Source organism: Polypterus senegalus, chromosome 11 (genome assembly GCF_016835505.1).
Source record: "Polypterus senegalus isolate Bchr_013 chromosome 11, ASM1683550v1, whole genome shotgun sequence".
Lineage (NCBI taxonomy): Eukaryota > Metazoa > Chordata > Cladistia > Polypteriformes > Polypteridae > Polypterus > Polypterus senegalus.
Genome location: NC_053164.1, coordinates 80282551 through 80296563, shown reverse-complemented (window position 1 = coordinate 80296563; position 14013 = coordinate 80282551). Strand labels below are relative to the sequence as shown.

The window sequence follows — 14013 nt, the reverse complement described above, 5'->3', positions numbered from 1 at the left end:
CTGTAGTGGGGATAGAGAGGTGGGGTAGGTTTCATATGGTAGGTTAGGCTCTACCGTTTTCAGTACCCATCATGAGTTGGACCAGTGAACATTGGGGCTTTGTTGTTCAAGCATATTATGAGAACAACTATTCTGTGATAGCAATGCAGACAGCATTACGTACACGCTTCACACTCATTCAAAATGCATCTGTACCAGATCGGAAAAACAATTTTGCTATGGATTTCTAACCTTCGGGCAACTGGGTCCACACTGAAAAGAAAAATCACCTGGCAGACCTAGGACTGTTAAAACGCTAGAAAATGTGGAAGCAGTAAGAGCATTCATTCAGCAATTGCCAAGGCGTTCCCGCTCGTAAGCATGCCATGGCACTGGGGATATCAAGTTGGAGTTTGAGGAGGATTCTGCATGACAATTTAAAACTGCAACCTTACAAAATGAAGTTGGCTCAAGAATTAAGTAAGAAAGATCATGCCAACCGCAGAGCCCCACGTGTGAAAATTCTTGAACAGGTTCCCACTGCAGCTGTTCTTCTGAGTAACGATGAGGCTCACTTCCACATCAGAGGAGCCATAAACAAGCAACGACGGCTGCCACTTGTCTGATATGATTTTTAAAACAAAACTGTTTATGTACTTTTCAGAAATACAGTAATCCCTCGCTATATTGCGCTTCGACTTTCGCGGCTTCACTATCGCGGATTTTAAATGTAAACACATCTAAATATATATCACAGATTTTTCGCTGGTTCGCCGCTTTCTGCGGACAATGTGTCTTTTAATTTATGGTACATGCTTCCTCAGTTTGTTAGCCCAGTTGATTTCATACAAGAGACGCTATTGGCGGATGGCTTAGAAGCTACCCAATCAGAGCATGTATTACATATTAACTAAAACTCCTCAATGCTAAAAGATATGCTTCCCGCGTGGCACTTGTTTTGTTTGCTTCTCTCCGTCTCTCTCAATCTCTCTGCCTGAGGGGGCGTGAGCAGAGGGGGCTGTTTACACAGTAGCTGTTTGCCTAGAAGATAGGACGCTCCTCTACAAAATGCCGCTTTATCACGGTGCTTCTGTATACTTAAAAGTACGTATTGATTTTTTGATTGTGCTCCTTTGAAGATAAGATATGTTTGCATTCTTTTAATTGTGAGAAAGAACTGCCATCTCTGTCTTGTAATGAAGCACAGTTTAAACGTTTGACTAAAGGGTGTTATTTCATGTCTAGAGGGCTCTAATAATGTTAACAGTGTGGTAGAGTTTATAAGGGCTTCAAATATATAAAAATAACCATACAAACATATGGTTTCTACTTCGCGGAAATTCATTTATCGCGGCAGAGTCTGGAACGGATTAACCGCGATAAACGGGGGTTGACTGTACATACTTTTTTAGAGATAGCGTCATTCATTTTTTATACCCCTTCAAAATGTGGGAGATCTTCATGCCCCACCCTGTACTTTATCAGAATATATATATTAGTTAATGACTTACCTGCTGTGTTACCAAGTTGCTCCTGTCTCATCTCTTTCAGCTGCAAGATCTTTTCTAATGCCTGTGGGATTTTTGGACCTGCACCTCCATCATCACCCTAAAACGAAGTACAACATATTGAGGGGGAGGGGGGGACTTAAACACTCATACACCTTAAACATTTACTTGGATTAGTATGTTATAATACCAACAATATTAAGATACCTCTCGTATATCCTCTCCAGGTGGTGGAGGTGGACCTCTTGATCTGGGACTTGGGGTTGTCATTGAAATTCCTGGTGGAACAAGTGTAACACCTGGAGGTGGAGGTCCACTAGGGGCACTGCCTTTACATAAAAAGAAACAGTTGTTTAAATGCAGATATTTGGTATTAATCAAAGCTGTCAATAACATGTTCTGTTGTGAATTATCACTTTTGCAAAAAAAAAAAAAAAAAAAAGGTAAATAACATTTTTCAACAATATCATTCAAGTCCACAGAAAGACAAAAGACAAAACACATAGGTGTGTAAAATTGCCTATGCCTCCTTTATTTAACTGGAAAATGGCACTTTCTACTGACAAAAAACTTCTTTACAGAGGTTAACAGCAAGATAAACATTAAATAAAATCAGAAATTCAACCAGGTTTATAACATTCAACTGAAAAAGGTGTTCTTGCACACTTAGTTAGAAAACACAACCTTTCCTCCAGTGTAACACCGATACCGATTTTTTTTTTTAGCTTGATAATGGTCTATATAGAAAAAAATGATATGCAGAAAATGTAATCACTACATGACCTTAAAAAACAAAAACTTCTTCATTCCTTCATCCCATGCAGCTATCATTATTTGCAAAGAATGAACATAAATCTTAGTAATTTTAGTTAACACATTTCCAAAAATTTTATTAAAAAATTACACAATAAACCTAAACCTGAATATTTTCAATGACAAAGACCATGAACTTTGATTTCTAAAAATTTTAATATTAAAATATAAAGATTCATGCCATTTCCACAATGTAACCTATTGCTTAAGTATTAAGATGCATTTCATTTGATTAATTTATTGCTTGAAAGCATAACATCTTTTGGTTTTCTTTGGATATTCAATTGCCATCACCTGTATACTGCAATTTAAACCAATTACTATTAGAAGCAGCCAACTGGTGGTGCAGTCTTGCATAATTTGGAAAATCGTTTTAATCAACTGTTGCTTGACTGTGGACATGAACACATTCTGCCACAACATAGCCATCAATAAAATCACAAGGCAAATTAGTAAATATTCATACAGACTATACACTTAATATAACCTTTAGGAGGGGAGGACACACATGCACACACTTGGTCAAACTCTTTTTGCCTCCAGTCATTGTCTTTTTATCTCATACTAGGCTATTAATTGCTTTACAAATATAATTGTTGCATTTTTTAAGAAGTACACACTACATTTGCTTTAATGTGTCCATGAAAATAATGAAATGAAAACCTTAATTTTGACCAGTCAAAGTCGAGAATGGGCTCTAGTAAGTAGTGTTTTTATTGGTGAATCACTGCTAGAGGGGGTGCTTAATGTCACCTAATTGCACGCACCTATGAAGCACAGAATTCTAAGGAAAGAACAGCATATGCTCAAAAGTGTGACTGTGTGTGTCCATGGGTTCAAGAAAACAGTGTGCAGTATTAATGCATAAGGCAGCTACATTAATTCAAAAAGCCCTGAATCATTATCCTCTCAGGGGTCTGCATCCGATGTTTGGTGTCTGCTTATAATTGTAACAGATGACCAAAATCTTATGGACACTATCAATGATTCATCAATCAAAACCAAAGTAATCTCTGAAGCCCATTCTCTCCACTCTGATGGGTAAAAATAACTGTTTTCACTTGAGCTTTATTTCATGTTGCATGGGGTGTCATTGAAATAAATGAAAAAAAAAAAAATACGTAAAGTAAAAAGAATGTATATCATGATAATTATTTATTCTCACATCGTTTTTACTTTTGTCATATTTCACAATAAACGTATTTGTGTATTTATATTTTGTAATAAATATTTCTCCATAAATAAAGCTATCTAAGCTTCTTTAACAAAGAGAAAAACTAAGCATGGAAAGAAAAAAAAATTATTGCTTTTATTGAATTATTTACATGCAACTGACATGCTAATTTTCACAACATACCACGCAAAGGAAGTTGAGGAAGTGGAGGCATTGATGGCATTGGAGGTCTTGGACTTGGCTCTGGCGCACGGGGTCCTGGAATTGAAACTCCATGTTGCATTTTAGCCAGCTCCTGCTGTTGCCGCTCATGTTCTAGCAAAACTGCAGCCTAATAGAAGAAACAGGCAAAGGACAAATTTTGTATTACCATTCCATATATATATATATTTTTTTTTACAACACGAATTTCAGTTTCATCCTCAAGCAGTAAATTGCTTATAAATACAAGACTACAGCACCAAACAAAATGAAAAATTATTTTTGAAGGATATTTTTGATTAAGACACAATATCATTAAACTTCTCTAATATAATCAAACATTACCCGTTTTTGTTGTTCAAGCAGCTCCTGTTCTTTCAAGTGTTCATCTAAAACACGATCATTATTCTGGCATTTAAAAAATAAAAAAACAAAACAAAAAAAACAAAAAACACACAAAAAGGTCAAATGATTTAGGCCCTAGCATATTTATGTACATTGCCAATAGTTTTTTTCAGTTTGTACTTACTTGTTGTATTTGCTGCTGTTGTTGCTGCTGTTGCTTGACTCGTTCCTCCTGCTGCAAAAGCATTGCAGCACGGTGCTGTGCGATCTTCAACCGATCTTCTTCTGATAAGCTGCTGGGATCTATGACAGGCATGTGCAAAGGAGGAACCATGCCAGGTGGAGGTGGCGGTGGAGGTGGTGGAGGTGGAGGAGGTGTCCCAGGCAAGCCCATTGGAAAAGTCAAACCCATACCTTGAGGCATTCCTGGAGGTAATCCTAATGGATGTGGAGGAGGAGGAATGGGCATACCAGGTATCTGATGAAGAGAAAAAATGTAATACATTTTGGCTGTTGCTTGTGTGGAAATATGTATTTGATGTTAGTCTGATGATGTTACTTTTAAAAATATAAAACAACAAACTTGCGATTGCTTTGTCTCATGATCGACACCAGGGTTTTCAATGTACAGTTCTTAGAGCACCACCTGGCTGCAGATTTTGCTTCAAACCAGTTTCTCAGTCATTGTACCCTTTAACTGACCTCACTGTTTAATTAGCTGTCCCATTATTTTATTTTGCATTTACAGAAGTGCAGTAGTGTCAATTTCCTATAAATGTAAATCGAAGACATATTTGTATTTTTTCTGTATATTTAAATGCTTATTTTGTTGTGAGTACAACAATTAATGATGATTATGAATGATGAGAGGAGCAGACAAGCACAAACGGCTCTGAAAGGAGCAACTACTTTAGTGTTACCCTTACTTTTGTACCATTTTAGGCTAATTCAACTTCTTAAATTTCAACAAGAAATTGGAAAATGGGAAATGTTCTAAAACCTTTGACCAGTAATACAGTATATGACAGCTACACTGTCATTGTACTATAAATTGTATCATTTGCACTACAGACTAGCAACACATACTTTTCTTTGCAGTGGTTCCCTACCCTAAGTGTGGTTCATGAACTGACTGCAGCCTGCGAGTAGGAGTCTACTTGTGCTCGGATGTTTAAATGTGTCTTGTACTGTAGATAAATAATTTAAATGCTCATATAAAACATTTGTATACCAACCTATATAAAACAAGTGGCATTCCCACCTTTTCTATGACAAGGCACCCAAGACTGTAAAGCTGAGCAGTAACCCTTCCAAACTCATCCGTTGCTAACTTTAGCTAAAGGGTGAATTTTATGTGGAACTTCTACAGCAAGTTCTTTTGTAAGAAAATATCTGGATGTCTATCTTTTAAGGCTCTATCACTCATCAGCAAATGATAATTGTGCAGATATATCCTGACTCAACATTTTTCATCATCTTCTGCTGTAAAAAACAATTTATTTAAAGCCAAGAAACCAATGGAAAAATGCCTACTTCCTTTAATAACCCAATTTTAGTAACTTCAGCCAACATACATATTCTGGCACATATACTTAAAATAATGAGGCATAATTGAAAAAAGGAACACACAAACAAGATGAGATTTTTTTGTTCCAGTTTGCTAATAATGTATTTGCATTGTATCTCTAACTTCCTTTTATTTTTCATTTTCATCTGTTCATCATAATGATTCCTTAAGCAAGCAAGTGTGGCAGTTGCAAATTTAAACTGAACATGTTGATAATTGGATGTTTAGAGGAAGCAGACGTTAAGTGTAGCACTCCACAATACAGGCGGAAGAGGGAATGTCAAAGTGCCACACTGAAAATAAAGGTAGAGGTCTAGCAGCCACCCTACGTAGACTTGCCACTGGCTTAATGTTTGGAGATAAAAAAAAAAAAAAAAAATTTTTTTTAGATATATACAGCCATCCAGAGAGCAACTAAACTGTGGATTTTTGCTTTTAATATGGATTTGTAAAATATGAAATTCATATGTAATAAACACACACAAATAATGTATGATACACTAATAACATTAGAATGCTGGGGATAGTGCATATGATTCTATGTAACTTACAGCAATCTTACACAATTTTATTCAACTTGCCCTCTCTGCTTGTCTGGATCAAATTTTTCAATTAATTTTTTACCCACTTTAACAAAACTGATTTCCTTCAAACTCTGTATGCATGCTGATCTCTGGTGATAATGTAATATTTCATCAGTTTTAACCTGGTATCTGTATGTTAATTACTTCATTTTTTTTTTTTTTAGCAACCACACACACGTTTTTAGCCAACACATATTTATATGAATTAGTGGTGTTGGTCAAGTGGTTAGCACGTTGGACTTTCAATCAAATGGTCCAAGGTTCAAGACTAATTGTAGACAAATTAAAAAATAATTTTGATTAATTGATATTGAAGTTTTGTCAAATTACTTCAATGACAGTTAAGTAGCATTGGTCAAGTGGTTAGTCTGTTGGATATTCAATCAAATGATCAAAGGTCCAAGACCACACAATTTTATTTTATTTTTAAATTTTAACAATTCTTCAATAATTAGATAAAAATTTGTCAAAATACTCTTTTCAAAGATTTGGCAATATTGGTGCAGTGGATAAAGTGATGGGCTTTTTTAAGAAAGTGTGAAGGTTTGATTCTCCAATAGACAAAATGTACATTACCAATGCTTCACACATGTAAGGTTTCACCATGGTTAGGTTTTTCTGAATGAATGTTACATTTCACTTTAAATTCATAAGTTTGATTCCATTCTGTCACTAATGTCATTCGTGTAAAATCACCTTACCACCCAAGGCAAGGTTTTTGTAACATGCCGAGGACTGTGTGGCATTATGGTGGCCAAAAAAAAAAAAAAAATGTATTCAAAAATGCACTAAAAAGTTAAAAAAAAAAAAAAAATTCTTGTACTAAGATTTTGTTGGTCATATGACTAAAAATAAAATTGAGGGACACAAAAGAATGAACTTAAACTGAAATTTCTAACCAGCTTAACTATGGAAAGAATATGACACATCATATAAAAACTGAAAACATTATCCTACATATTTTTATTTGTTGAAAGTTTCTAAATGTAAGGTACTTTTTAATCATTTAAGGAATCTATGTGTTTTAATTGAATTAACTAATTTTATGGGCACTCCACAATCTGTTTTAATTGAATTAACTAATTTTATGGGCACTCCACAATCGTTTTTAGCCACAAATTAGCAACAAAATATCTTTTTGGAGCATTTTTGAATAAAATTGTCATGTCACTTAAAATGTTTTTAATATATGTTTTGCACAGGAATGAAAACAGAGCAGGGAAGGGAAAGTGAAACACTTTTGGATCTGCAATTGAGGAAACCACTTTCCTGCAATGACAAAAAAGCATTCATATACCAATACAGTATTCCTAAACTAGAAAGTATAATGATATTTTAAGAGACTCATTTCGGCAGATGCCTATAAACAACAAGGGAAAAACTGGCTAAGTTTGTCTGCCACGTCAGAAATCTGCTAAACCAAGCCCGGTTTACTTAAGATTATTTATAAAAAGTGTAATGAAAACAAATTCAAATCAATCCTAAGAATTGACTTAGAAAACTTAAGACTACCTTTTACATGTGATATTTTTGATACATTTAACACAAATGTAGATATTGCATTTGGCCAACAGTCATGAAAGCATTTGCTTTTTAATGCGTCTCTTAACTGAGGTAAAGCTTACTCTACTGTACTTGATGTATCATGGTAATCATCATAGGTCAGTTGGTAATTTTACCTGTCCGGGTAACGGTCCTCCTTTATCCACATCATCACTGCGGATCACTGGCTTGCTTGGTATAATTCCAGTCTATATATAACAAAGAAATTGTTAGAATCAAAGGTAAAAATGCGTTCTATGCAAGTGGACAGAAACTAATGAACTATGACGACAATAAAACATTTTCCTACTTAAATAAATCATAAACTCATCAAATAGGAGTATTTTCTTAGTTAACACAAGAGTAACAAACTTCACAGACCCTGTTATCACAAGGGAATTAAGATCATATTCAATACAAGTGCACAGGATAAACAATTAAGATTCATATTAAGTAGGCATAAAAATGATAAAGGATAATGCATCTTGAACATTAAGGCTTAATTCATCAGACATGCTATATGAGGCTTATGCAGAGAAGAAAATACATTAATTTATACATTTTAAAAATATGCTTTTTCAATTGGGACATACAAAATATTGTCAGGAAAAGAAGATGGGACAATGCTTTGCAACACTGCCTCCGAGACCTTGATCCTAAATTTCAAATAAAAGCCAAGACAATTTCTGGGCAGAGTTTTATATTCCCTTCCTGTCCACATTGGTCTTCTCCTTGTAATAAGGATTCCATACCAAGTTAACTTTCAACATCGATATACGCTCTGTATAACCTATTATAAATGTTTCAGTGAGCCCTGTGATGAATTGGTTCTCTATATCGGGCATATTCATGCCACATTTTCAACACTGCAAGACAGCCTACAGCCCCACACAACATTGTACTGGAATAAGCAAATTGATAAGCTAACCTAGTACATCAAGAAGAAAAAAAATACAAACTGACCTGCATACTGTAACTTTTTAGTCGTTCTATAAGCTCCTCCCTTGGACCTAGATAGAAAGAAGGAAACAAAGTAAAAAAAAAAAAAAAAAACTTTACATATGTCAGACATATTCAGTCCTTTTTTTTTTTTTTTGAAGACAGGAAAATTGCAAATCACCAAAAAAATGTGTAACACATAACAACCTCAATATTAGAACTCTCATTGATATGTTATTTCTGACATCAAAAAAAACATATATAAAGATGGCCGATTTTTGGTAATTAGCCCTTAGAACTTAAATTACAATTGAATTTAGGACTGAAACCAAAAAGCACTTATTTACACAGAGTTGTGGGAATCCAGAATATAATAAGCCAAACAGCAGAAACTCCAACCACCAAGTATTTAGAAAAAATACTGGGACGGCTAGCTATTGGCTAAACAAATGAGCTTGGACTGAATGATCTCTAGTTTGACAAATTTCTTACATTAAAAATTAGTAAATATTTGAAAATATGAGTATTCAAATACTAATTTCTGTATAATTTCAGTGTCCTAACATAGACTTGGGCAGATAGATAGATGAAATTCAACGGAAGTATTACATGTTAGACATTAAAAGGATAGATTTGATAGAGAGAACTTTCTTTGTCCCCAGGGGGGAAATTTGGCTTTTTACAGAAGCTCTTTACATAAATATGCACACACACACTTGGGTGAAAACACCAGAATGTTTATAAAGCAATAAAAATTAAAGAAAATAAAACTTGTGACATGGCTGTCAGAGTCCCAGCAAGGAATTATGCAGACATATTGCTATTGATATAAAGGAATCCCAGTTGTGTTTCTTGACACACTTCCACTGAATAATTTATTGTCTGAAAGTCCCCAGTGTTAGTGTATCAGAGATAGGATGTGCACCATTGTTCACAATGGCACTCAGTTTTGTTTTCACATTCTCCTTTGCTACGACCTCCAGGGGGTCCAAAGTACATCCTATACCTGAGCTTGCTCTACAATTAGCCTGTTGATTCAGTTAATCTCTCTTGATGACACACCACATTGTAGAAAATTGCACTGACCATCAGAGGTACACAGGATGTAAAGAATGTTACTTCACACATTGATGGAGCACAGTCTTAAAGAAAAGGAGCCTGCTCTGCCTTCCTTATATATTTCCACTATGTTCTGAGACCTTCCCAACCTGTTATTAATGTGGACCCCCAAGTACTTCCACTCTGAAATTACACCTTATGAGAAGGACCGAAGCATCATAATGGACTCATCACTTTCTACATCCAGACAATGTACAGAAGCGAATAAAAAGAGATGTGTGGACTATAGGTTACGGGAAGATATGCTTAAGTTATACAGTATAACTTATTAGTAAGGCCTCACCTTAAGTACCATGTTCAGTTTTAGTCTCTTGCTTACAAACAAAAAAACAAAAACATGACAGGGCTAGAGAAAATGCAAAGGAGAGTGACCGAGAGGGACCAAGAGGTATGAGCTTTGAAAAGAGATGAAAAGAGCTAAACATTAAAAGGAGACACGAATTAAGTGTTAAAAATTTTTATAGGAATTAGTAAAGTAGATCCCAGTTGTTAGTTCGACCTAAACTCTGCAAGAACAACATGGGAACACATTTGGAAACTTAAGGGTAGTTTTTGCACAAATGCTAGAAAGTTTTTCTACACTTAAACAATCACAAACTCACACAGGCAATAAACTACAAGTAGTGCGAGGCAGAGCAGGGGTCTCATTTATATATATTTGTGTGGATTCTAGCATGAAAATATGCACATGCCAAAAAACAAGAAAATGTGTAGGCCAAGTAAAAAGATTTTCCCTTGTAAATCAAAACCATCTTGTAAACGTGCATACGTGGACGTGCCTCAAACAGCACTAGGTTGCCACCCTGTAGCAACCATAAAAAGACTACGCTAATGAAACCACAAATTTTCGTCAGCCTCATCTTGGCATCACAGATGACTTGTAGAATATCAATAAAAGCAAGCATCATTCTCGCTAGGTGCCCTTACTGCAATGAGTCCTAACAATTGCCATGATTGCAGTAGGAAAATGGATGCTGCTGAAAATTTCCAGCTTATGCTTTTACTACTAGGGTGTTGTACCGTGTTAGCCATTATGAATGTAGAGAAGAGCCAAGCAAAATGACACCTTTTATTGGCTAACTAAAAAGATTACAATATGCAAGCTTTCGAGGCAACTCAGGCCCCTTCTTCAGGCAAGATGTAATACAGAAACTGAAGATTCCCGTGTTTATATCCACACACTAGGACAAGAAACAACAATGGTAAATCTTTAAAGGAAAAATCTTAAATGTAAAAAATTAATAGGTTCACTCAGGCTAAGATTAATTTAACAAGAGAGAGAAGAACAATGTATGATCAAGAGCTTATGCTTTCATATACAACCAAACCATGCAGAAACTGAATGTAGCATCATGTCAGTCGTCAATGACTTCCAGCACAGCATGCAAGATGGAGTTGAAGTTGGCTGAGAAATTCCTAGTCTGTCAGCCAGTCCCCTTTGCCTTATGAGCGACGCCCGTTTCCAGAAAGCCATCCGTTGTTAAAACACAAATATAAACTGGTGTAGCTCGATTTTGGGCAGCTTGTCTTACTAATGCAGTGGCCAACTCATCACATAGTTCCAAGAGAAGGTATCTTGAAATTCTGAAACAACTCGTATGCTAGTCATTATCATGATGGATAAATAATCAGACCAGCCCCTAAAAGCACATTTTCTTTGTAGAAGACCATTTACATAGTCAAGCATTACCAAACAAGCCATGTTGTGTCAAACCATTAAGCTATATGCAATGAGATTTAGTGCTTTCTGTAAGCAGCGAGTGAATCATATCTGTGTTTTTACTGCACTTTGGTTTCTAATTGTTAGAAGTCACAATAGAGAGCACATAAAAAAACAATCAAAATCCACAAAAATTCTTCAGTTCAAACACACATTGGCCCTCTCGAAAGGGAACTAAAATTGAGGCTGTACATCATGCCTTTTGAGGCTTAATCTTTGCCACATCAACAGAAATTATAATAGCTTGGTGATAAGCAGGTTTGGATGCACTTCCCTACTTTATCAATGGTGTCGTCATTTTCCAGTTTCTCCAAAATGCGGTGTATGGATGGGTCAGAACTGTCATAAATATATGTGCATTTTCCCATCAAGTTTTCTTATATAAAATAGTGATGTTTGCTTGGACATACACATTTTGGGCTTCTCTTGGGACATGCAGAAGTTTTAGAAATCTGACCCCTGGACTTTAAACTCTTGATGTGATGTTAATTTGGACAGTCTATGTCAGTGGTGAGCAACATTGGCCTAGGACGGCTGCAGAGCCTGTAGGGTTTTGGTTCCAATCCAATGGATTTCATGAGAAGTCATTTATTGCTGAAGAAGCAGTTATTGCCCAAGTGACATTTTTTTGCTTCACTTTAGTTGTGTCACACGTTAAGATTACTATTTTAAATTGCTACTAGCACAAAGACACAAATAAAGTTCCATCTAGCTTGTTTCCATTTACATCTGGGTATACTTAACGTCCACTATTTGGTTATACTCAAAAGGAAACCAAAGAGAAACTGAAGAAGTGAAAATTACTCATCCATTTTAGGCTTCAAATCACTTGGTTGACATCAACAAAAAGGAAAAATAATCAATGATTTAAGAATGACCTGCATTGCAGACTTAAAATACTAACAAGTCGTGATATTACATAAGACCATTTATTGGTTCGGGCAAAAACCTGCAGCCCACCAATACAGACGCTGAGGACTCCTGATCTACCGGTAGGTGAAAGCGATAGACACGTTTGCTGGGCTAAACGGCTTTTTCAGTATCCTGATTTCCAAAATGTACTGCACATTTAACTGATTACTACATTTCAGATGGAAATCGCCAAAGCTAAAGATCTTTTAGGCGTTTATATTATATACACCAAAAAGACTTAGTTAACAGCCCGGTGTACATTGTGTAAGTTTCTCCAGCAACGTTAAAGAGACATAGTGTAATAGAGCGCGTGTTTGTGTACCCTGCAGTGAATGGATACCAAATAAAGGACTCCCAATGGTACTTAAGGCGCAAAACAGAAGCGAACCTTCTCTTCCAATTCTGTCCCAGCGATACTACGTATGAAAGTATTTTCAGTTTACACCGGTTTAACCACTTAAACAATGTACTTAAAGTGTTGCATTATTAAATAGATCAATTGTAGTTAATGTCATCTAAATGTGTATCGCAATATAGATCACCCCTATATCTTACAAGTCAACGTGCGATTATCACACAAAAAACACGCGAATTGTTTTCCCCTGCGAACAACAGATACATAGCAAATAACTTGCTGTGCTCTAAAATTAAGCTACACATGAAATAAGAACACTACATTAATGTCAAATTCTACCTATTTTTTTACGATTGTTTACGAAACAACTCGTTTTAACCCGAACACCAAATTGTAATACGTGCACAATTTGGAAATATTTTCCCTCGTGTGTTAAAAATAACAAAACATGCATTTGAAACAATACATGAACAAGATATCACAGACTATAATACCCAGGAGCCAATATTATGATTATGCTATTTCCAAAAGTTAACTCTAAAAGCAGCAAAGCCGGGTAAGTCTTCCAAACTCAAGTCCGCGGCCTCTCATTCCAGCCGAGAAATGTTCGCCATTCTCGTTTCTCTCCTTACCCATATTAGGGGCGCCGATTTCGGCCAATTTAGTCTGCAGCTCCTGAAGAGTCCATGTACTTAACATAGCCACAGGTCCCCCTAAATCACTCGGGGTTTGTTCAGCTCCAGGTGGCCCGTCGGTCGCCATGTTTAATGCCATTCACACTCGCACCACGGAAGCTCAAAGCGCAAGCGACGACGGGTAGGTTAAAGGTCGTTCCGTAAAGCCTTGTGGGAATATGAGTCTTTAAGTCGGCACGACACAACCGTCAAGTTATTTTGTTGCTTCCCTTTCAGTTTACTGCAGGCAAAACATAAGATGCCACTTGAAAAATTCCATTATCAACAAAGACCGCATGACACTGTTCTCATTTTAGAATTTCCTGTATAAACATCAATAAATATATTTTTACGCTAAACAGGCGTGTCTATGACGTAATGTAGACATTGTTTTCTAGGAGTCAAGGCGCTGCTTCATTTGATGTCTACAATTGTATAATGTTGTGTTCATTAAAAATAGTTATGAACGTTTTGAAATCACTTTTTTTTTTAGTTTTATTTATATTTTTCCGGTACCTTCTAACTCACTAGTACGAGAAAACCCTAACATACCGCTCGTTTTGTATTGCTATCTAGTTCTG

At 35.9% G+C, this 14013-nt stretch overlaps 1 protein-coding gene across 2 annotated transcripts in view; it reads right to left on the bottom strand.

Moving 5' to 3' along the window:
• The window catches only part of sf3b2 (splicing factor 3b, subunit 2), a 51544-nt gene extending 37973 nt beyond the window's left edge, over positions 1-13571 (bottom strand). The window contains exons 1-8 of one of the 2 annotated variants that reach the window (XM_039769144.1): positions 13391-13570; positions 8677-8723; positions 7851-7922; positions 4205-4498; positions 4021-4083; positions 3658-3805; positions 1695-1816; positions 1491-1587 (exon numbers count right to left, since the gene is read on the bottom strand). In XM_039769144.1, the coding sequence (XP_039625078.1) occupies positions 1491-1587; positions 1695-1816; positions 3658-3805; positions 4021-4083; positions 4205-4498; positions 7851-7922; positions 8677-8723; positions 13391-13532 (985 nt within the window). In that variant the 5' untranslated portion in view covers positions 13533-13570. Of the gene's footprint in view, positions 1-1490; positions 1588-1694; positions 1817-3657; positions 3806-4020; positions 4084-4204; positions 4499-7850; positions 7923-8676; positions 8724-13390 lie in introns of both variants that reach the window. The other variant, XM_039769145.1, reaches the window with a different exon arrangement.
• Positions 13572-14013: the final 442 nt, after the last annotated feature.